We start from the raw sequence: 25341 nt of genomic DNA, 5'->3' as shown, positions 1-25341 counted from the left end.
TCTTAGAAAGGGCAAATGGGACTAGATGAAATTTAAAAAATTTCTGCACAGCTAAACTAACTATCATTGGAGTGATTAGAAAGCCTATAGGATGGGAGAAAATTCTTTGCCAGTTATACTTCAGACAAGGAGTTACTAAAAAAAAAATGAAACACATGCACAGACACAAATAAACTGTGAATCAATAAATGGCCTAATGAAATGACCAGGAAGTTCTCAAAAGAAGAAATACAAATGGCCAATGAATATTTTAAAGTAGTCAGCATCCTTAGCCAGAAGAAAATGCAAATTAAAATTGATTTGGGAGTCCATCTCACCCCATTGACAAAGCCTACCATCAAGAAAAATATGGTAATAAATGCTGATGAAGATGTGGGAAAATAACTCTTATTCACGGTTAGTAGGTGTTCAGACTGCTGAGACCACTATGGAAATAAGCTTAGAGTTTTCTCAAAAAAAAAACCTAGTAATAAGAAATACTATATGATCTAGCTATACTATTATTGAGTATATACCTACAGGACTATGTTTCTACCACAGAAACACATAACCATCCTTGTTTGTTGCTGATCTTCATGATAGCAAGAAAAAAAAATCAGCTCAGATTCTTATCAACAGATGAATTCATAATGAAAATATGGGTATGTAAACACAAAAATGATCCCACTGCACAGAAAAATGAAATAATAAAATTTTCAGAAAAATAGATGGATCTTGAATTTATGTTAAAGCAAGATAGCCCAAATTCAGAGAGACAAATACTGAGTGTTTTCTCATATGCAGATCCTAGCTTTTAATGCACATATGCACATTTGTGTGCATGCACACACACATCACATACACATGGATCTCATGAAAGAAGATGACAAGAAGGGAGAGAGTGGGAAAGAGGTGCTGAAAGAGGGAGGGAGTGCAATTGAACATGTGTGCCATGTGAGTGAACAGACTACTGGAGGTGGAAGGGTCTAAGGCTAGGAGGGGGTGGAGGAGAATAGTCTAAAAAGATCAACATGAATTAGATTTGAAGACAACAGAATGAAGCAGAATACGCTGTATGCTAGTTTAAGGGAAAAGGAGCAAGAGTGTGTTATCAGGATTATCCCCTGACAGTGGAATGATATTACAATAGACTGTTAGACTTCTATAGTTCCCCTGTATGTAACTAGACAGGTAGCAGCCATCCAGGTCTCCTTTATAGAGACTGATGATTGTTAAGGTTGTATCCCATGTGAAGGGGATAGGGAAGAGTATTTTGGATTACTAGAGTTTCTAGGATTCACTTGGCATTTGACTACTCCTATGTCTCTTCAGAGCTCTTGGGTCAGACCCTGAGAGAGGCTTCGTCAATGGCAGGAAGCCAACTATGGGCCGCATTTAGAGCTCCGTGGCTAGTAGACAGATAAAAGAATAAATAAACAAATAAATAAATAAGAAGAGAAAGAGCTGTGGGTGTTCGATTTGCGCTTCTTGTTCAGCTAGGGGAAATTGATTTTGTTGCCCTAAGCCTGACTGCTTCTCGGCAGCTAGTGCATTAACCGAAATACATCAGGGGAGGAGCCAATTTGTTTCAGGTCTGGATTATCTCTGCCAGACCCCAAACCACTGAAGAGATGGAGGATCCATTAAGAAATACCTCCTCCCCCTGCCTGACTCTTGTTCCCTGGTCTGGCAGCTGCCCACAGAGATGAGCGGTGGGAAGTGGGGGAGACAGGAAGAAATAAAGAGCTGCTGGCCTGACTCATACTCAGCAAGGTGACCTGATGGGGCCCATGGGGCCCATTTGCTCCACCTGCAGCTAATCCAGCTGGCCAAGCTAGGGTCCAGAGAGTCTTCCACTGGGACCTCTGTGCCCTGTTCCAACCAGTGAAGGAAACATCTGGCCAGGAGATTATTTCAACACTGGGGATGCTGAGGTTTCCAACCAGCTGGGCCTCCATCCCCAAGAAAATGATCATTATTCACATTCCCCTGTGTATACATATGTAAGATGTTTGTGAATTATCCTTTCTCTTCAGCGAGAACTAAACAAAGAAAAAATAGGCGAGAAGTAAATATAAGGAACTTCTTGGCAGGAAAAAAAGTGTAAGATGTTGGATCAGGTTACTCGAGGTAAGCCAAGAATCTTTCTAGAACAGAAAATGTATTGGAATCACCTGGAATGCTTAAAGGAACATGAACTCTCCAGCTCTCCAGTTTTTTTCCCATTTTGATATATTCAGCAACAGGTGGAAAGCTCTGTGTTTTAAAAAATATCCCCAGTGGCTCTAATGTGGAGCCTTTCCCAAACCCAAAAGCAACCAATTGCCTAAGACATATACTTTTTGTTAAAGGGACAGAATTTTACACATCAAGACAAATGCAAGTCACCAGTGCATTTCTATGTATAAGGCCACAGCATTAGATGCCTCCTGCTGAATGCATGTTGGCACTGAAGAGAGATAACAGAGAACTTGATCTCAGGAACGATACTGTCTTTCTGAAAACTGTTATCTTTCAATACATGTGTACTGTGTGTAGTGACCAAATCAGGGCAATGAACATTTCCATCATCTCAAACATTTTTATCAGTTACTGGGGTTGAAAACATTGCAATCTCACTATTTTACTTATTTTGAAACATATAAGCAGTATAGTTACATTTATTGTTACCTTATTGCCACACTACTATAAATAGTGCATCAGAACATATTCTAACTGCAAATCTTTGAACTGATTCCATATCAATGAAAAAAAAGCCACTTTTCGTTTCTTGAAATTATGAATTCCTTCTGATGTTTTACCAGACTTCATGCAATTTATTCCTCCTATGCTGAGAAAGGATTTTTTTAAAGTATTTATTTATTATGTATACAGTGTTCTGTCTGCATATACACCTGCAGGCCAGAAGAGGGCACCAGATCTCATTACGGATGGTTGTGAGCCACCATGTGGTTGCTGGGAATTGAACTCAGGACCTCTGGAAGAACAGCCAGTGCTCTTAACCGCTGAGCCATCTCTCCAGCCCGCTGAGAAAGGATTTTAAAAGTTGCCTTGTGTTTGTAAAATAATAGTCAAGGAGGTTTACCTACCAGCCAACAGCCAAGCAGCAAACTAAGTTAGATTTTTTTTAACTTCCACTTTGGGCTCTGAAAGTACTTTTTACACTCTATTTATTCTCTCTCTCTCTCTCTCTCTCTCTCTCTCTCTCTCTCTCTCTCTCTCTCTCTCTCTCACTGTGTGTGTGTGTGTGGGGGGGGGTGTGGGTGTGTGTCAGAGGACAAAAGAACTCAGTTCCCTTAGTTCTCTCCTTCCACTATGTGGGGCCTGGTCATTGAACTGAGGTTGGTAGGCCTGGCATCAAATGTCTCTACCTGTTGAGCCATCTCACGGGTTCATAGATATTTTTAATTTTTCCTTGTTTCCATTTTAGAAATAAATGCTAGCATATTGATTTGCAGAGTGGACCATGAACCATATGCATACCAAGTACCTGTAGTGTTTGTTGATGCAGATTTCTGATTGTTTCAGTCCTGACCAGGGCCCTGGTTATCTGCTTTTGCCACAGCCTCTCAGGCTGGTTTACTTTTAAACGTATACTGCAAAATGTTTCAAACATATGCACAACCCCGAACTATAATAGTATGGTGTAGTTGAAGCGTATTACATACCCTAATCACATTCCCAGGTCTCCACTGCAAAGGTTCCGAGCAAGACTCCAGAATCCACTGAAAGTGTTTAAGGAAACAGTCTCACTTCTGTTCATGGAATTGCATCTTTCTGTAACTATCTCTGCCTGTAACTATTTACTCATTGCTCAAAGGCCACATCCAATTCAATGTCTGTGTGTGAAGTTCCCATCGATTTTTCAGTATCTCTAGCAGATATAAACTATCCCATCGCTCTGAAAGAATATCAGGTCAAGTGAATGGAGGCAACTAGAAGGGAAACAGATATACTCAGAGTGCATGCAGCCTTGTATATTTCTCAGAGTTACTTTTCACTTGAGATTTTTGTGAGAGAAATGAGCTAACAAGTTAAAAACCTTTAGCACTTACTATGCTTTTGTTTAGGATAGTACATTCAAGCATACCTAACAATCTGGGTTAGAAAGGCAGGGAACTTGGTGGTGGTGGTGGGGAGTTAACAAAATGGCTGCTCAGTTATGGATGAGGAGGACGCCGGAGAAAGCAGGTTTGTAATACCCAGTGAGAAGGCTAATACTGCCAGGCACAAACCTATTGGGGATATGTGCTGGAGGGAGGGTTGTACAGCTGTTGGGCTATGGAAAATGATCATTCTGGGTGACTGAGGGTCTAGGACAGAAGTACCTAAGTTAAAGGGAGGGTTTCATGTTGTTTGAGATTATTTACCTCCTTAGAGGGTTTGTTACGATGTGGAGGTTGCTACAATTTCTGAAGCTGATCAACCCAGGCCTCTGTGTGGTCAGTGCAGGGAATTCAAACAGTACAGTAAAGTAATACAAATGTACAGTAATACATTTGGTTTTGTGTTAGCCGCTATATTAGAAGGGGAACAGGTGAAGAGACATGAGATGGTGTGATGGTGGTGCATTGGACATCTGCTCTCCCAGAAGGAGACAGGAAGGAAAACAAAAGCTGTTCTTTGCCTTCTTAGTGGCAAGTGAAATTAAGTTGGAATAGACGACTTCTTTCTTCTTCCTTCTTCCTCCCTCCTTCCTTTTCCTTTTTCCTCCCTCCTCCTTCTTCCCTCTTCCTTCTTCCCCCTCCTCCCTCTTCCTTCTTCCTCCCTCCTCCCTCTTCCCTTTTCCTTCTCCCTCTTCCTTTTGCCTCCCTCCTGCCTCTTCTTTCTTCCTCCCTCCTCCCTCTTCCTTCTTCGTCCTCCATTTTTCTTCTTCCTCCCTCCTCCCTTCTTCTCCCTTTTCCTTCTTCCTCCCTCCTCCTTCTTCCTCCCTTCTCCCTCTTCCTCCCTCCTCCCTCTTCCTTCTTCCTCCCTCCTCCCTTTTCCTTCTTCCTCCCTCCTCTCTTTTTCTTCTTCCTCCCTCTTCCTTCTTCTTCCTCCTCCTTCCTCCTTTGTCCTGTCTCCTCCTTCTTTCTCTTTCCTCCCTCTTCCTTCTTTCTTCTTCTTCCCGCTTTCTTTTTCCTTCTTTCTGCCTCCCTCTTCCTCCTCCTTCCTCTTTTTGATAGGTTATCAGTACATAGTCCTTACTGGCCTGGAACTTGCTATGTAGAACAGGATGGCCTAGAACTCATAGAGATCCATTTGCCTCTGCCTACTGAGTGCTGGGATGAAAGGCATGAGCCACTAGTAGGGGTAGATGTCTAATGGTTAGAAAGACATTAAAAGTAGGAGTTAGCAAGAACACACTGTGGTAATGTCAACCAGAGCTACAACTCGTATGTGGCAGGAATAGGATTTTAAACTAGGTTTTTCCCCTGCCATCAGATCACCTGCTTTTGCAATTATGATTGCATTTTTCTTTAGTGTTGATACCAGAAGCAGGTACATCTACATCACAGGGAGTTTTAATAATGCATATTCCTAGTCTGCATCTAAACACCTGGTGATAAAACCCAAGAATCTACATTTTTCTGCTAATAACTTTAATGTTACTTTATATAAAATAGCATGAAAAATAATGGGTTTCACTATGGTGATTTTCATACTCTTCCCTGTCTTGTCTCTCCTTTCTATCTTTAGACTCTTTCCTTCCCCCACATAGATGCCCACCTACATGTTGCCCTACATTTAAAAAATTAGGTACCTCATATGAAGAAAAACTGTATTTGTGTTTCTGAGTCTAGTTCATTTGGCTTACCCTAATGATATGCACTTCCATTTTCATTCAAGTCTCATGATTCTGTTTTTCTTCATGACCGGATAAAATCCCGTTGTGTATATATGTGCTATGTTTTCTTCATCCATTCATCTACTGATAAACATCTAAACTGGTTTCACATCGTAGCTACTGTGAAGTTCTGCAGCTAACCACGGGTGTGCAGGTGTCTCTGTGGTATGCTGATTTAGAGTCCTTTCTGTATATATCCAACTACACATTTTATACATTGTTTATTTATATTTTTTTCACTTAAATTACTATTTTAAAATCTACATACAACATATTTTGATCATATTCTTTCCCCTTCCCCAATGCCTCCTAGATCCTCCCCAACTCCCTACCCACTCAACTTCATGTTCTTTTTCTCTCTCTCAAATAAACCTCAAAAGAAAGAAAAGCCAATCAAAACAAACAAACAAAAAGCAATAAAACAAAAATTATCAAATGTACATTTTTCATCTCTTGCCACTGTCTTGGAAAGTTCCAGGTTTCAGCACTGGCAAATGACTTCCCTGTTGCTAGTTACAATCCCAAATAGAGAAGGAGAACTGTTGGGGACAAATCTAACTGAGGAAGAATTACTCTGTGATTTCATTTTTTCTTTTTAATGTGTCTCCCCGGGACAAAATTTTCCAGCTACAATAAAATGTATTGAGACAGTGTCAATAACAAGTCAAAATGTACATGAAGTGTGTTTACACTCTCTTGTACTTACCATCTAAAAGACAGTATGAGAGATGAGCATTGGGGGAGTAGTTTGAGTAGAGCATGTTTGTTTGTGTGTTGGGACAGGACCTACGCCTCACAGAGACCCCTGGTCTGTCACTAGATACCACTGCAAAACTGCAAAATAACAAATTCAATTTGGCAGCTTTTGAATGGATTACTGTTCAACTTTTGGCTTTTCAGCTGCTTGTTATGAAGACAAAGTGAGGGAGAAATAACAGAGGAATATGGTCAGAAATTGGGAGAGGAGCCATGGAGAAAAGCAGCTGTTTAATAATAACAAATCTTAGTTGAGTATTTTAAATGTCTGTCACTTGATATTTATTAATCTTGTTGGCTATTGAAATATCTGCATAGGATATAGTACTGTTATTATTTCCATTTTAAAATTGAGGGAAATGAGGTAGCTTGTCTGAGGGAAATCAAGTAGCTTGTCTGAGGTCAGGACTTTGAACTGAGGTCTAGACAGATTCCAGAACTTGTTCTCTTAAGGTGTCATGTTTTGCTGTGTGTCCAGATCTCATGCTTGCAAAATTCCTAAGGCCTGGTAGAGCTTGTCTTCCCAAAAGGTAGTCACTCTTGAAAATTGAACTCTGGAACAATAGAGCCTGTAATGATTGATGATTTTTTGATTAGAAGCAACTTGCCAATGACTAGCTGCACAATCTTGTGAATGCAGACATAATATCTAAAGGTCTTTTTCCATGCAGGATTCTATGACAGGAGGAGTTGGAGGGTAGAGAGTGAGGAGGGAGATTATGCCAATATAGTGCTCATATATGAAATTCTCAAAATTAAAAATACAGAGAAAATTTAAAAGTAAACATAATGTTTTAGAATAGAAAAGATGCTACTGACTACACCAGATATCCAGAATTATCTCCCAACCCAGCTGAGAAAATTCCTTCAGAAGGCTACCCTTAGAGAGTCTGGGAAAACCTTGTTTGTCTTTCTTTTCTCTCTTTGTTTGCCTGTCTTCCTGTCTGCTTGTCTTCCTTCCCTTCCCTTCCCTTCCCTTCCCTTCCCTTCCCTTCCCTTCCCTTCCCTTCCCTTCCCTTCCCTTCCCTTCCCTTCCCTTCCCTTCTTTCTTTTTTGTCTCTGTTTTCATTGAGATAGGACCTTATATTGTAGCTAAGGCTAGCCTAGAACTTCCTATGTAGCCCAAGCTACATAGTCTTGATGACCTTCCTGTCTCAGACTCTAAAGTGCTAGGATTAGCAAGAGCCACTACCCCCAACTTCTCTGTCTTTAGTAACTATTTCTATGGCAACAAGAAAGGACTCAATTTTCCTTTCCACTTTTGTCTCTACCTATTGTGGGTACTCTGAACTGTCTCATATTACAGCATTTCAGTTCAGCTAGGGTGAAAAGGAAGGGTATTGTTCAATTGCTACTGGATAAATTCCAAAGTCTAGAAAAGTCTCTGAGTGACCACTTTCATTTCCTGATAGACTACAAGACAGATATGAATGAGTTCTCATTTTAAGCTTTCCATTGAAGGGAGATTCAAGCCTTAATTGGACCTTTCTTTAGTTTCCAAACTTCTTCTCACTGTCAGTCAGGAAAGTTCTTCTTCTTTCCATATTTAAACCCTTTTTGCTATAATTAAGATACTTCATTTCTCCTGTAGCCTCGCTGGGGATGGAGAAAAGCTGATTGTCAGATGTCTGACAAACTCACTTGCTCAAACTGAGACCTTCTTCAGGGAAAGTGGGCTTCTTGAACTCCTTAGGGTATTTATGAGCAAAGAATTAAAAGTGAAAATAAGGGCAAAATTTCATGGGATGGCCTTACTTTCACTGTCTGGCTGACACCAGGCCTTAGGACTTGCAAGTTTACCATTCACTCATCACTGATGGCACACTGCTCCCATGTCTTCCTGTCAGCACGTTCTTGACAGGTGTCCTTTCCTTGTCCCTTAGGTGTGGCATCCAAGTACAATGTTCTTGAAATCAGGCCACTTCGGTGGAAAATAGTACAGATTCACTTGAGTCTTCTCGGTGGAAAAGGAGAATATACATACCATTAGGAAATTGGGAGCAGACACCTATCAAAAGGAAACAGCTTCTGCTTTCTATGTTTTCAATTTTATGGACAGTAAGGCATTTGTTTCATTATGTATCTCATTCATGTCACTATTCTGCCTAGTCACTTGTTCTACCAATTGCTTTGCTTAACTTCCTCAGATTTCAATGATAAATTGTGGTTTTAGTGTCACAGAGACTTGATCCCATCTCTTGGGCTTTGTTTTGTTCCAATGTCTGTGCTATCTGTGAATTACGTCAGCGGTGCTGCAGTGATATTGTGTTTCCCAATATATTGTGCACCCTAATAAACTTATCTGGGGTCAGAGGACAGAACAGCCACTAGATAGACATAGAGGCCAGAAAACGGTGGCACACACACCTTTATTCCTAGCATTCTGGAAGCAGAGCTTCATCAGGATCTCTGTGAGTTCAAAGCTACACTGGAAACAGCCAGGCATAGTGACACATGCCTTTAATCCCAGGAAGTAATGGCAGAAAGCAGAAAGGTATATAAGGCATGAGGACCAGGAACTAGAGGCTTGTTAAGCTTTTAGGCTTTGAGCAGCAGTTCAGCTGAGATCCATTTGGATGAGGACACGGAGGCTTCCAGTTTGAGGAAACAAGATCAGCTGAGGAATTGGCAAAGTGAGGTTGGATGTGGCTTGTTCTGTTTTTCTGATCTTTCAGAGTTCACCCCAATACCTGGCTCTGGGTTTGTTTTTATTAATAAGACCTTTTAAGATTCGTGCTACACAGTGCCATGTTTGGTTTGTTTTTTTCTTGCCTATTTGTCCCTTCTTTTTACTTCAGGACAGGATCTCCATAAGTTGTCAGGCTAGTCCCTTGAACGTGCCAAGTAACCCAGCCTGAACCATAATGCTCCTACCTTAGGGTCATAGATTACCACTATGCATCACTATATGTTAATTCCAAGTTTCAGAAGTCAAAATCTGGTGCTGCTTATTTCTTGAGGTCTGGCTATGGAGATACACATTACTAGCCAGCCAATGAATTGGATTTCATTTAGTGTCAGGTGCCAATGTTTTTTCCAAATTACTGCAGCCAAAGGCCTGGTAGGGTTGTGGGTTATAAAATGTGAGTCTGGTGCTCCTAGGACATGATGGTGGCAAGTTAACCCAGACTTATAGCTGTGGTATGAAGAGTAAGGTTTTTATTAAAGTTCCACAGCATTTCCCTATAATGACCAAAAGGCCTAAGCCAATGGGAGATGACTGAATGGGGCTTTGTTAATTCCTTTTCTTGTTTCTGTAAAGAAATAACTTACAAAACCTTAAGGAAGTTTATTTCAGCTCACAATTAGAAGCTGTGGCACTGAGAACTTCCCTAGAAGTGGTGGCTGGAGTGTGAGGTCACATTGTATCTGCAGTCAGGAAGCAGAAGGTAATGAACGCGGCTGCCCACACTTTCTCCTCTTTGTTCCATCCAGCACACCAAGGCACAGAATTACCAGCATGATCTACATCCAACATAGTTCTTGCCATCTCAATTAAACCTCCCTGGAAAGGGTCACACAGACATGCCCAAAGGTGTGTCTTTTAGGTGACTCTAAATCCTACCAAGTTGACAGTCAAAGTTAATCATTACAGGGGCATAGAAGCCAAAGAAGGCTTGGGGTTTGGTTGAAATAATTGTTTTGAAGAAGAGAGAGTATAGTACCCTGTTTACCACGTGAAGCATCTGTAACATGTATGCAGTTTGTAGCTCTGCTGGGTAGCTTCAGAGAGAGTTTGGTGCCAGAATAGGACTCATAGTGAGACCTTGTGTGATCAACAAAGAAAAAGTGGCTTCAAGAGTAATATTGACCTATCTTAAATTAAATTGATATACCATTCTCTTTATGAGTTGTCTACTTATCTATCATCTATCTATCTATCTATCTATCTATCTATCTATCTATCTATCTATCTATCTATCATCACACTCCACTACCTATGGAATGACACAGTATTCCTGTGAACTGACACTATAATAGAAATGCAGCATTTTAGAGGTGAGTGTCAGGCTTGAATGGGGGGAGGCAGAATTTAATGTGAAGCAGTCCAGGGAAGATGTTAGGATGACAGAAAACTGCTCTATTTTCCTACCTGTGTGTGTGTGTATTTTTCTTTCCAGGGCTGCTGATAAGCTCAGGCTGTGCATTATATCCTTTAGGATGGAACAGCCCGGAGGTAATGCAAACATGCGGAAATGTCTCCAATCAGTTTCAGTTAGGTAAGGTGGTATGGCATGAATTGCACTGATGGTTTATGGGAAAACTGTCTTCAAATGTCTATGTCTTGGAGAGTCCTCTGTGACTAGTGGCACTTGACTATATCTGTCAGGCTTATAGATGGCCATGGGTTTGTCTGAGTTCCTTTGCCCCTTTAAAATTATAGGGATTGCCTTTAAAAATTCTGTTTCGTTAATTCTCTCTCTATGTTCTTTATACATTTTTATCCAGCATCTTTTGGCCAGTGTAGAGAAACTAACTACAATTTTTTTTTTACGTATTTGGCACACAGACAAAGTTTTGGTGTGTGTTATTTTCTATCATTTACCTGAGAAGGAATATAAAAGAATGAGACAGAAAATGAGAGATTTATTCTCAGAATTCATATTCTTTTCTAGTTTACCTTTGTGTGGGTAGAGGAGAATAAAAGCAATGTTAATAACAATTAAAATGCTTTTGAGAATTTCTTATATAACCAGTGGGGACAGCAAAGAGGAAATAGGTGAAGGTAGTTCTTAACTTGCACACGGGCATAGAGCTTTTAGTTAATAGAACCACGATTTAATTCAAGTCTATATATGTTTATTGTTGCATGATTCCCAATAGAGAAGAAATGGCATCAGCCTAATATCCATCAACATATGAATAAATAGTGAAAATGAGGGACAAAATGAATATGTAGATCAAAACAAAGAAAATATGACATGGAAAAACAATGGAATTTTTCAGCTATGAAAACAGAACAAAATTTTGACATTTGCAGGAAAATGAATGAAACCTGAGATAATTATGTTAAGTGGAATAAGCCAAACTTACAAAGACACATATCATATATTTTTCCCTCATGCAGAACTTAGATTTAGATTGAGGTGTTACGATGTCTATGTGAATAGAACATAATACTAAGAAGAGGATTTTGAGAGGAGAGAAGGAGGTCTACAAGGAATGAAAAAAGAACAAGAAAAGATAACGGGATGTTTGTAACATGAAAGCAGGGGCCAGAAAGACTGGCAGAGGGGAGGAGGACTTACAGACGGAAGGGGTAGGAAGAGAGCAGATGAGGAGATTCAGTACTAAGTATATTGACATATATATATTAGAAAATGTCACAATGAAACCTATTACTTTAAATAGTAAATAAATAACAACAAAAGGAAAAACGCTTAAAACAGAATTGTTTTATTTTTACATATCCTGCCCTAATTACATCTTTCCATATCTCCAGCAGAGGTAACTATTATCTGTAATTTACAGGTTTTAAACGTTATATGTACCCAAAATGGTGATTGTACTATGAACTTTATATTTATTATTATATTTTATTCTTCAGACAACTCTGAGTTTGCTTTTATATACTAGTATTATTCTGAGAAAAATGTAAAAAAAAAAGACTTTCATATCCTTTCATCAAATAAACAAAGACCTGAGTATCAGTTTTAATGAAGCATCAACTCCCTTTACAGTACTTGGAAAATTTAGCATATTTTTACATAGAATCATAGACTATCATAGGCTATTTGAACAAAAAGAGATTTAGCTATATTATTTGGTTTAGGCTGTTGTTTATTATTATTCTCCACTGATGTAGGAGGTGACTCAATGGATGATGTGCTTGCCATGCAAGCCTGAGAACCTAAGTTCAGATCCACAACAAACATGTAGAAATCTGGGCATAGCCATGCACATCTGCAACTCCAGTACTGTGGAGAACACATGGAGACAGATCTTTTGAGCTCACTGGGCAGTGTTCTCAGCTAATGGGTGAGCTCCAGATTCAGTGAAGAAACACTGTTTCAAGAAAAATCAGATGGAGAATGATTGAGGAAGACACTCCAATCATCAACTTCTGAACACAACACATATTAGCACATATTTACACCCCTACATGGATGCACCTTTCCACATGCATATACCATAAACACACACACACACACACACACACACACACACACACACACACACACCTCACAACCTTGAAGGTCCTTTACTGCGATATATTTATTTATCGATTTCCTTTGTAGCCCATAACATGTAGTTACTTGGTCTTCTTATTTGACCACCTGTTATCCTTAATAGAATGGAAGCTCTGTGATAAAAGAGACTTTATCTTTTTTTCATAATCAAATGATACTTTTTGTATGAACAAATCTAGTCTCACCTCTTCAATTCAAAGACGAGGAACCAAAGGCCCAGAAACTGATCACCTAGTCCAAGTTTCCTAACCTCACACCCTTGTGTTCTCAGGCTAGGATCCAAATGTATTGCATCTGTTCTTAAAGGGACAGGGACTATTGTCATGCCAAATGATAGTGTTGTCGATGCTGTGATGAGAAAGACAGTTTCTGTGAGAAAGAATAATAGAGAACATTCTTACATCAACTGAGGAAAGATTACAGAAGACCTCCCTAACAAAGTATGGTTTCTTTAGAAGGAAACTGAGAGATTAGTAGTATTAACTGGGTAATTTCAGGAAGAAGAGAGTTCTACACACAGAAAAAGACAATATTCTATGAAGTGGGGATGACTTAGCTGGTGGAGAACTGCAAGAGACATGTTGCTGAAGCTGAGTGACAAGAAATGTAACAGACAACTGAAGGATTGTGAGCAGCAATCTGACTTTACAGGGCTTTGGGAAGCCGTTGCAGGATTTTGTGAAGGAGAGAGACAAGATGTGACTTCCAATCTAGAAGGTTCTTCTGACAGAGTTGCAGAGAATACCTTTGGAGGTGGTGGCAAGAGTGGAAAATGCCAGAGGGGAGGATAGTCTTATACTAGGAAGAAATGAAAGAACAGGTATCAGCTATCTGAATAAAGTCCACTGGTTACAAATAGAGTTGACATGCTGGCATAGAGAGAGGAAATCTCACAAGGCCCTATCCCTAGATGAAGAGCTGTAGGTGATGAACAGCTGCTGAAAGAGGGAGGATCCATCTTCTTTCAGGATGAGCCCTCAGTAGGTTATCCAGTCCCAAGTGGTAATCAGCCCCCAAAATATACATATATGAGCAATGCTAAATGAACTTGGGAGGTTGTGTTTATATATTAATTCATATATATGCATGTATGTATGTATGTATACACATAAGAATGCATGAAACAATAAAAATTTAAAAAGGAGATCATGAATTCGATGGAAGTGTATGGTGGAAGACTTGGAAGAAGGAGAGGGAGGGGGAGATGGTAGAAATACAGTACTCATATATGAAATTTTTTAGATGAAAAACACAGTTGTCCCTTTTATCCTCAGGTTAAGTTTTGTATTTTTTGATTCAACCAACTATGGAAAATTAAATTTGATAAAAATTGTACTTGTACTACAAATGTACATTTTTGGTCATTTATCTATATATAATGCAGTACAGCAACTGTTCACATAAAATTGACATTGTATTATATAAACAATCTAGAAATGATTGAAATATACATAATGAATATGTAATTCTTATGCAGCTATAATAGACCCAATCTCCAGTAGATAGTGAGGGACAGCTATGTATTTTAAAATGCTCAATCAGTTGTAGAAGGTAGTAGGTTTGGTGTGGGTAAAAGAAGACAAGAAGTGGAAAGACAAGAGGAGAAATAGCTATGGTTGGAATAGGAAGAGGAAAAACGGAAACTCAGTTCAGATGTTTGTGAGATGTCTCCGTGTAGCCTAAATGCTAATGTCAAGCAAGTGGTCTGAACCTCACTGAGGAATCCAGTCTCAAGTTTAGAAATTGGGAGCTCTTAGCACATATAGAATACAGTTATAAGGATAAATAATTGTGATAATAATGACTATCACCTTCTGAGGATGAGATTTACAAACAGGTGGGGTTACTTTTACAAGCTCTGTTTAGCTATGGAAAAGGAGCGAAAAGAAAAGTTAAGTCAAAGTCTTGGAAATTCTCAACACATAAACTTGGCAAATACAAACTCCTATGTGGCATTTACTAGCCACATAACTACCCTTTACATCTTTGCATCATTCTGCTAGGAAAGGATTATTAGCCTGTGTCTTAGACTATTTTGTGTTGCTATAGCAGATCATCCATTCCTGGGTAATGTATAAAGACCAAAGATTCAATTTGGTATAACATCAGTCTCTGAGTGTATCAAGACATGGCAGAGAAGCAGAAAAGGAATTGGATATGTGCAGAAGGGTCATGTATACCTACAAGGACACAAGGGAGCAAAGATTGCTCATTAATGACAGCTTGCTTTTTCTTGGGAACCAATCTACTCTTGGAAGGTCTGAAAAAGTCCTTTGAAACATCATTCATCCATTTATGGCAGTGGAGCTCTCAGGACCTACTAAGACTCATCTCTTAAAGGTTCTCAATACTGATCCTGGGGACCATGCTTCTAGTACATGATTTTCTGGGGACAAACAATACCCAGACCATAGCAGCCTTATTGTTTGCATAGAACTTGTGTATATTGTCATAATCATCGTGAGTTCTTTGTGTTCATTATCTGATGCTAGATCCTATCGTCTCCCATCCCCTTTCTGCAAGGATCCCTAAGCCTTGTGAGAAGGGGATATAGTATAAATGGTTCATTTATAGCTGAGAATTCTGCAGGCTCTTGTTCTCTGTATGAACGGAGGTAGATATGAAATCCTACCACTAACCAAAGAGCTCCCAGTAAGAACTTAAACAATCCAAATACTTCTAATGGAACATAGCTCTTTTTCATTAAAAGACTGCTATCATAACACTTAATACTTAGGTAAGTTCTGTAGCATCTATAGATGAATCATATCACTACATATTCTCATAGTCTAAATGATACACAGCATTGGTTTGTGAAGACAGTGAGATTTACAGTAGGGTGTGAAGATGACTTGAGATATAAATGGAAAGGAAAGTGCTAGCTTATTTATTTTGGTATTTTTTTGCTTACATTTTTAGTATCTTAGGAAGATGGTCATATTAAAGTATAAATAATACCACTTTGGTTTACTTTTCATTATTTGTGTTTGTTTTAAAATCTCTTATGACAACAAAATTTCAGTAAACTTTAATGACAATAAACAAACAAGGAAAATGTATACATACATGATCATACCATGCTGTTGTATAATGACGTAACCCTGGGACATGAAGAGGTACAGTGATTTATGTAAAGTTATTCAGGAATATAACGGCAAAACACTGACTAGAGTTTAGTTTCTTTCTTTTTTCTTTTTTTTTTTTTTGTTTTTCGAGACAAGGTTTCTCTGTGTAGCTTTGCACCTTTCCTGGGACTCACTTGGTAGCCCAGTCTGGCCTCGAACTCACAGAGATCCTCCTGCCTCTGCCTCCCGAGTGCTGGGATTAAAGGCGTGAGCCACCACCGCCCGGCCTAGAGTTTAGTTTCTAATCCACTGTCCTGTACACAGCACCATGGCCATTTTTCCTCTATATTGGTGAAGGTATATATTGAGACACTTGAGAATTCATTGCTTTTATTAATAGTTATCCAAAATATGGAAAGTACCCATTTCTGAATTATGTCTCTCCAACCCTACTTTCAAACTCAGTCTCTTGTCACTCTATAGTATAACCAAAGAAAAACAAATAACCAAAGGGGATATATCCAATGGATTCTGGAAGAGGTTTCAAGTAGAATGGCTATTTATTGGGATCTTATACCCATGGATGGGACTTACACCCAAATTGTACTGATAGAGACTTCATTAAAAAAGAGACACATAAATTTTTATGCTCTATATATTATAATTTCATACAAATACAGTCTTTCTGGAACTTACTTTGGTCTTTTGGAAAATCTACTTATGCCTTACTTATCTCAGTCTTCCTTCCTAAAAGTAAGTGATGGATGGATTTAGGGGTGGCTCTGATAAATGATTAGAGAAGAGTTGTATAAGAACAGCTCCTAAAGACTAAAGCATGCGATTGCAAGCTAAGTATAGTGGTGTGTACATACAATTCCAGTACTTAAGTAGAAGGAGCAGGAACACTGTGAATTCCAGGTAGTCCTGCATTACAGAGGGAGACAATATCTCAAAAATCAATCAAACTAAACAAAATACAAAACAAAAATCGCTACACAAATGCAAAGGAATGTCAAAGCTCTTCATTTACATTTGAGCCCTGCCCACTGCCTTTCCTGCTTCTAAGATTTCATCTTGCAATGTTTCCTATTCTACCAGTATCCTTGCTGTTCCAATAGTCTCTAATATCTGCTCTAAACTCATTCTACTGACTCTTACTCATAAATGCCTTTGGTTAAGCAGTTTAGGGAACTAACTTCCTTTCTTCTTTTCTTCATTAAAGATGAAACAAATAATCAAATATTTAAAGCACAAAATCAACAAGCATTAACTGTGAATTTGCACTGAATCATAAGGTGGAATCTACCTTCCAGATCAATTGCTATAGCTATTGAGTCCTAGTAAAAGCAGATGACAGTTTTTTAGGTGACTAATGACTTGAAACTAGCTTCCAGGCTACACACTGTCATGCTGCTCAGCAGTGACCCAGTATCTGGGAGTTGAGGAAATTACTCATTCACTAAGAAGACGAAAGGCAGGTAAAGGCTCCAAACAACAGCCTTGTCCAGTACGATGCCTTTCCTTATCTTTAATTTTATCAATTAAATGAAAGCTGAGAAAAGTGTTTGGTTTGCTATTATTTGGACTCTTGCCATTAAATGAAGAGTTCATGGAACTGATTCCACAAAGATGAATGTCTAAAAAGTCTAATGCTAAGATAATGTATTTATCTCCCTCCCTGCAGCTATCCTTCTCCTAGTCTTGCTTGAATTGACATCAGAAGCAGTAGGAAGCAGGGAAAAGATCAGAACCTGTGCGGAAGATGACTGAACATAGATTGCTTAAAGTTAGCAGTGTGACCTTTTCGGAGTGGGGGTGGCTAGACAAATGGCTCTGTGGATAAGAGCATTGGCTGCTCTTCCAGAGGACCTAAGTTTAATTCCTAGTACCTGCATGGTGGCTCACAATCATCCATGACTCTAGTTTCTGGGGATCCAATGCCCTCTTCTGGCCTTCATGGGTACCAGGCACACATATGGTAAACAGACATGTCTGTAGCCAAAACACCAAACATGAAGAAAAGAAATAGTTTTTTTTTTTAAGTGGGTGTGTTTTTAGCACAATGAAATACACAAATATGTGACATGGGAAAAATCATTCATAATTGTGAGCTTGTTACTATACAGGTTTTGTGAGGGTTATATAAAATCACTTATGAAATATACTCTGTACAGTGTTTGGTGTGTAATAATCTGTCAATATTTGCTTTGTGATGTCATCATTATCATTATATTGATACCAATTTTAAAATGAAATTATTCTCACGTGTGGTGGTTAACTGTTATTACCAACTTGACTGGATTTAGAATCACCTAGGAGACACATCTGTGGGGGTGTTTCAGAGAAGTTGAACTGAGGGAGGAAAACTCACTCTGAATGTAGTAGAACAGTGCCACAGACTGAGGTCCTGGCCAGAATTTAAAAAAAAAAAAAGAGCAAGCCAGATGAATAGCATCATTCTTGTTTCTGTGTCCTGATCTACCTAGCTGTGAACAAGCTCCTGCTGCTATGCCTTCCCTGATCTGAGGGGCTACAGTCATTAAACCATGAGCCAAAAGACATCTTTCTTCCTCTGCAGTACTTTTTCTTGGGTATTTGGCCACAGCAATGACCAAAGAACCTAATGTATCATGCTATAGTTTTCAGAAAAATAATCAATTATAAGAAAGAGATATTCTACATCTATAGGACTTCTTAAATTCTCTACTCATGAACCATTTCCCTGAAGAAATTTTCATACAACCCCAAGTATTTAGATATAAAAATAGATGTCAGTCAAACTACTGATAATAAATAATAAATCGATTTATTTTAAAACAACTTTTATCATGATTTTACCATTTATTACAGATGAAAGCAAATTGGTGTAATAATGAAATGATATGCTTGCTTTTACATAAAAAATAAGTTGTGGCTGAATATTAAATATGAAAGTACTTATAGCATCTTCCACATTTTTTATTTGATTTGTATTTTGGTTTTATAATTATCAGTGCTTGGAGTACAACTTCATATAAATATGTAGCACAAGATAGCAATGTGTGTTCAGGGCCATTTCAAAAGCCATTGTGAATTCTGTTCTAATGCCAAGCCAAAACTCTCTTACTTTTTATGAAACTCAATTCAGCAACTCAAGCAGCAGTTTTTATTTTTATTTCTTTTGTTATATCAAATTTTTATTTTAAACATTTTTGATACAGTATATTCTGATCATGGTTTCTCCCTCCTTATTTCACTCTAGATTCTCCCCACCATCCCACCCATACATATCTTCTTTCTCTCTCCCTTTAGACAACAAATAGGCCAATAAAAAATAATAAACCAACCAGACTAAAATAAAGCAAAGAAGCAGGAAAAGAAGAGCTAAAGAAACACATACACATGTAGACACACATATGCACACACACACACAAAATCCATAAAAAGACAAAATCGGAAACTATAATAGATAAACAAAAGATGGGTAGGGTTAAGAAAATGCCCAAACGAAACATTATGAGACAAAACATCTCTAAAGATACCATTGAGTTTGTTTTGTGTTTGCTGGGAAGGCGGCCTGGCCTTAAGAGTGGTTTGTCAGTGAGACTCCATTGGAGAAAACTGCTTTTTCATTTGTGAGTGGTTGTCAATTAAATAACTTCTTGATTAGGGATGGGGCCTCATGTCCAGTTCCCCTCTCAATGCTGGGACCTCATTTGGCTTGGATTTGTGTAGATCCCATGTATGAAGCAGCAGTTTTTAAAATCAAACTTTACTAACACAATATAATCCATAGATACACTACTTTGATGGTTATATGCTAAAGAATGATGGTAGGAAAATATTAAAAGATTCTGTTTTCCTTAATTAAAGCACTGTTTCTGCAAGCTCAGCAAACTTTGCTTATATAGTAAAATCCCTGTGCTTTATAACAAGCAACAGCAATTAATCCAAGCCCATGTTTCAGTCTGTGCTTATAGCCATCAAATGGTGTGAGGTGAGGGCATGCACAGTGCTAAACATACCGTGTTGTAAATTCAGAACCATGACTGCAGTGAAGTTGCACAATGCAGCTTGGGCAAAGTGGTGCCAGAAACACCTCAGATTCATTGCATGTATGATTTTGAATTAATTTGTGCTCATTGTGCATTCAGAAACAATTCGCTGTTGCTACAATTTTCATTACCATCCCATATTTTGTTACATAACCCCGCAGGATGATGACCAACAGCTTTCGAATTTGTGACCTATATAACATGAAGAATAAACACATAGGTTTATTCTACCACTTACTAGTTGTGCAAATCTGGGCACACTCCTTAACCTCTCAGTATTTCACTTCACAGAGACTGGTAATAGTATTTATCCTTGGAGGATTATTGAGATGATAGAGGGAAGCAATAATTACATACAAAGCACAATGTTGCATTAATGTAACTTATTAGTAGATAATCGGCCCATTTGTCAGAGTCCCTATGGAGGGGATGCCCTAGACTTGGCTTTCAGAAAGGAGGGAAGCAAGGAAGGATCCATCCAACTTGGCAAAGGCTTGTCACAGAGGTTAACCAAAGGCCACGTGTATGTTCCTTGCATTTCCTTTCTCTGGGGTTCATTTCCTTTGCTCTCTCAACATTTCCGTTCATTCTTGCCAGTTCAAAGCCTTTTATGGAGACTTGGGGTTTGACCATTGTAGGTTCAGTTTCTAGGCATTTCCCGTTACCTTGCCTTTCTGTCAGTTTCCGTTGGCATGGACAGTCTGTTGTCTTGTGCTCACCAGAGCTCTCAGTCAGGCAGCTTAGCAACCATCCTCATGTCCACAGTGGGGCAGTAGAGTGTGGGAGAAGTCAGCCTCGCCAGGGTACCTCCTTACTCTGTTTTCAATTTTCCTAAGCTTGCTTGGATCACTTTCCCATCACATCACTTTCCCACTTGGAGACCTGATTTCCCTGTTTTTTTAAGTAGAGAGCACTGAACTAGATGGGTGGATAGCCATGTTATCAGCTCCAGTAATAAAGCCTAGCTGTGGGTCTGAATATTTATTTCTCCACCTTCAGAACATCAAAGGCCCTATATACCTACTCAGCTCCCTGTTATGATTTGCTTTCCACTAATCATAGTTAATTTCATAATTGTCTTTTTTTGTTCTCTAAGAAAAAAGTAGATTTTCAAGTGGTTTTAGTATACATATAACTATAGTAGGAGATGAATATGTTATTGTTTGACAAATAATTATTTTATTACATATATATCAAAATATCATGTTGTACACACCAAAACATGGAGCAAAAAAAAAAAAGCCATTGCACTTAGGATAATCATCTTATAAGCATGGATACTTCAAGGACACTGCTGGTAGCTGTCTTTGGTTTAGCCAAGGGCATTGCCCAGAGTCACATTCCTTTGGGGTAGCATTAGCTGGAATGTTGACAGTCCTTGAAAATCTGGGACTCAGACATTGCTGAAAATCACATTGTTATGTGCACTAACTACCACAGAGATGTGTCACCATCCAGAAAAGAAAATGGGCTAAGCCAGATGAGGCAGGAGGGAATCAATGGGTCAGGGAACAACTTCATTTGACTGCACATCTCTGGCGCCTAACAAACTTTTACATTGTGGAATGGCTGTATCCCTATCTTACTGTCTGGGCCATAGGTAACTCATTTTACCCCTTTAAGCCTATTTCTCTATAGGCAATGCAAGATATCAATTACCTTCAGAAATGGTTCTGGCCATGCATTGGCAAAGTGTGCACAGAAGTTCTGAAGCAATATCCTTGTGAGTGAGGGGTGAACATTAGAAAGCCAATCTGTTAGATCTTCTTGCTGATTACCTTCTAGATTTAAAATAATGAGACCTTTAAGGTAACGACCCTCTACCTATCTCAGGGAACATGAGGCTGTTTTCATTTTGACTAGGAAAAGTAACAATGGGGCTTATAAATGGTTTTCTTCTTCCCGAAATGGTCTGCATGAGAAAGGGTGTTCAGCCCTGAATTAGTTGCTTGGTACAGTTCCAGTTCTGCAACTCCAGAGGAAGAGAAGACACTTACAAAGGCCTGAAGGGCAGAACCTCTGCTTGCCCTTATTTTCTTCCTGTTGACTTATTGAGGGCCTCATAGTCTCAGTAACAGAAATAGAGGTCTATGAGCTGGTTGTCTATACAGCACACAACCACACGATGGCAGTAAAGCAAGGCAAATTCATTTTCTTTAGCATGCACTTGTGGTCTTCAAGTTATAGAATGTGAATCACAATTTCTTTGCTTCCGTTTCCTGCCCTGGAGTTGCTTCTGTAAGCATCAATGCCAATTTCCTCTTCCTCTTTCACCTTTATTGTGTGTTAGTCTTTTCCCTTTTACTGTAGAATGATAGTGTATCTTCAGCCTTTGTTTGAAAGCAGAGTCTCAGACTATTTTTAAGAGCAGATGTTAACACTGCAGTGCCCAGGTCACAGGGCTCTGACAGTGAGGATAGAGTGAGATAGTGTATAAAATATGGTCAGTGTAGGGCCCACAGTCTGGATATGAGAACGGCAATGGGTATTGCTGCGATTGTACAGGCCAGACTAATTCAGAGGTTTGAGTATAAAGTGAAGTGGGTTGCAAAGGAGAAAATCCTTGGTTACAGTTACAGGAGGGAAAGGATATGTTAGGGCTATGTCGTACGACTTCCTGTGTACAACTGTCACTAAACCTTATCTAAGTGAATTGTAAAAAATGGTGAGAAAGATACAAATTTATCTCTCAGAGGAAAGCCCCTAGCACAGCACCAAGAAGAGGGTAAATTCTAAATAAACTGTGGATTCCTTTCCACATTTTCTCTAATGGACTGATAATACACCCTACTTCAGGCCCCAGTGAGCTGGACCTAAGAATCCATGGGATTCTCCCCCAAAGTTCCGGGTGCAAAGGATCTGTAGAGAAGCCTAGAAGTCTGCATCTTAAAGGGCTCTCAAGTTTCCATAGGGACTGTGACAGAGAGAGCTGAAAAGTACACATGCTAAGCTCTGCACTGAATGTTGTTTTTGTTTCTTTTGTGCTTTTTTTAAAAATGTGCCATCATAGTTGACCCCCTCAGCTGCACTGTAAAGTAAGTAGATCCACTTCTATTTTCCACATGAGGAAGAGCAGCTCAAAAAGGCTAAAATGACTTGCCCCTGGGGATCCAGTTTGGAAGGGGCACGACACGGTTTCAAATGCAGTTCCCTGTAACTGTCATGCTGGGCTTTTCTCCCTGGACCACACTGACTCTCCAGCTCCATACCTGCATAATCACAGTCACCATACCTCCTGAGGAACTTGGAGAGCCACTTCATCTCTCTGTTAATTCCTTCGCGTAGAATATTATTCCTGCCTACAGCTGTGCCTCAGTGAATGAATGAAAGTCAGGAAACAGGATTAACTGGGGTAGTGGATGGAAAAGACATGCTGTCAATTGTGAGGCACTATACTCATATTGGATGGTATAATTTGAGGAATTTGTTATTACTGAGGGGTTTGGGGCTTATCTGTTAGGTGATGAAGTCTGGATAGAAATTGCCAATATAGGTCTCAGTAAATTGCTTGAATAAGAATTCACTCATTTCTGATTCCTGGAATAGGTCCAGTTTCTAGGTCTGGTCCTTTAGTATTCTTAGTGTTTAAGGATATATATGTATATATATCAAAATAAAGATAATGCCCATTGCATCTTGCATATTCACGATATATAAAATATTGAATAAATCACTATAAAGGCAGAGTCCACAGAGCTTGTAGTTTGTTTGAGGAGACAAACTGTACAGGCATATAAAAAATTAAGTGATGACAATGTTAATCCAAATGTATAACATCAACAGCAGTAGCTGTGACAATGCTAAGGCACCCAAGGAGAACTCTAGAACCTTGTCTTCCTTCTCACAATACACACTCTCACTTGGCTTACTGGAGCTCTCTCTTTCTTCCCTCCTTCCATCTTTCTTCCTCCTCCTCTTTTTCTCCTATGTCTTCAGATTCCTAAAGATTGCTCTCACTCTCTGGTTCAAGTGGCATTGATGCAATGCGAGTCTAATGTCATTCTCCTTCTTCACCAACTGTCCCTTCCACATCACTTTCAGGATGGAGTCCAGACTCCACAGCAAGGCCTGCCTGGACCACAGCCAGGATTTCCATTCACACTATCTCCTCTGTCCTAGCTAGCCTGAAAACACCAGCTCCTTCCCACTGCTGCAATTTTGCAGCTGTCACTTGGTTTCATAAGAATGTCTCTTTTCCCTTCCTGGCCTTGCTAGCTTCTTAATTTACTTCAAAATCTCCTTGTCCCCTTTAAACTGGATTCATTCCCCCATCTGCATCCTTGAATGACTCTGCATCATAGCACTTGCCAAATATGGCAAGTAGAACATTTCCTCACAGTACTCACTGGTTTTGATCTTACCTATGTGAGAACAACTTGTTTAAAGAGCTTACCACAGAATCTGGCATGTGGAAGTATTTGACCAATATTAATGACTTCTGTTTCAGTTACTGGCTTGTGCTGAGAAAGTTCAAGTGGATGCAAGCAGAGGGCTATTGAGCAGATATGAGAGGAAAGGGACCAATTGCTTAGAAGCCAAGTGTCCTAGAGAGCTCATGCTGAATGAAAGCGGTCCAATATTTGCTTAGCTGGCTTTTGACTTCTCTCCTTAGGGAGGATGTTCAAAGCTATTCTAAGAAGCTGTTTTAGGTAGAATTAATGAGCTGTACAAAGGGCAACAGGATGATATGGGCAATTTTTTAAGGAGCAGGGGATGGGGGTCAGTCTGAAGAAAGATAGAGAAACACAGTTTAAATTGGTCTGAGGCATACTTCTCCCCACTAAAGAAAAAGATGAGCAGAGACCGCTAAAACTGATAACTATATAAGAAATCAAATAAAAGGAAATGCAGGTTGGCCTGGGAGATTTTAATAGGAATCAATTTGCTTGGCGGAAATGTGTGTCTGGGAGAGAAAAATCAGACAAACGAGGACATTTCTTTCATCATGAGGATTTGGCTTCTTTGTAAGTGCCACAAGTCTGGTCTTTTCTTCCCTTCAGAGCATTGGGTTGGACCAAAATGAGTTTGTGAGCCCGGGAATGTCTTAATCCTTAGCAGATCTGATTGGGTTAAAGTTAGTGCTATCGACAATAATGTGCTTACCTAAACAACTGAAAATTTCTTTTTTTTCCCTCTGCCAAGGGAGCTTGGCAGAATTCTGGAATATTCACTGGGCTCTGGGCCTCCAATCTGGGCTTCTGGTGAAATGCATACCCAGTTTGGAGTGTGAGTAAAGAGATGTTTTCCTAGTCTTGGCTGTCTTTTCACTGGGGTCTGTGGTGGGAGAGGTAAGATGTTTGGCAGGTGTTCTTGAAGTCGTTGACTTCGCTTTTTCTTTGAAGATCATTCATCTGTGTTTGCTCAAACCTAGTGGAGAAAGGTCTCTGCTCATTTAGCTTTTGTTCCATTGAAAATCTCCTTGTGTTGTTTCCTATAGAAACCCTGAGAGTCTAAAATCTAAAGTCATTATGGGACAAATGAGACCACTG

At 39.3% G+C, this 25341-nt stretch overlaps 1 protein-coding gene across 1 annotated transcript in view; it reads left to right on the top strand.

Moving 5' to 3' along the window:
* Positions 1-25341, top strand: part of Lhfpl1 (LHFPL tetraspan subfamily member 1) — a 40002-nt gene that overhangs the window by 3400 nt on the left and 11261 nt on the right. Inside the window, exon 2 of the mRNA XM_059251327.1 lies at positions 10684-10782. Coding sequence (XP_059107310.1) covers positions 10684-10782 — 99 coding nt within the window. The remainder of the gene's footprint in view (positions 1-10683; positions 10783-25341) is intronic.

This window comes from Peromyscus eremicus, chromosome X (assembly GCF_949786415.1).
Source record: "Peromyscus eremicus chromosome X, PerEre_H2_v1, whole genome shotgun sequence".
In the NCBI taxonomy this organism is placed as follows: Eukaryota; Metazoa; Chordata; class Mammalia; order Rodentia; family Cricetidae; genus Peromyscus; species Peromyscus eremicus.
The sequence above is the reverse complement of the archived record's forward strand: the minus strand, read 5'-3'. Positions and strand labels throughout refer to the sequence as shown.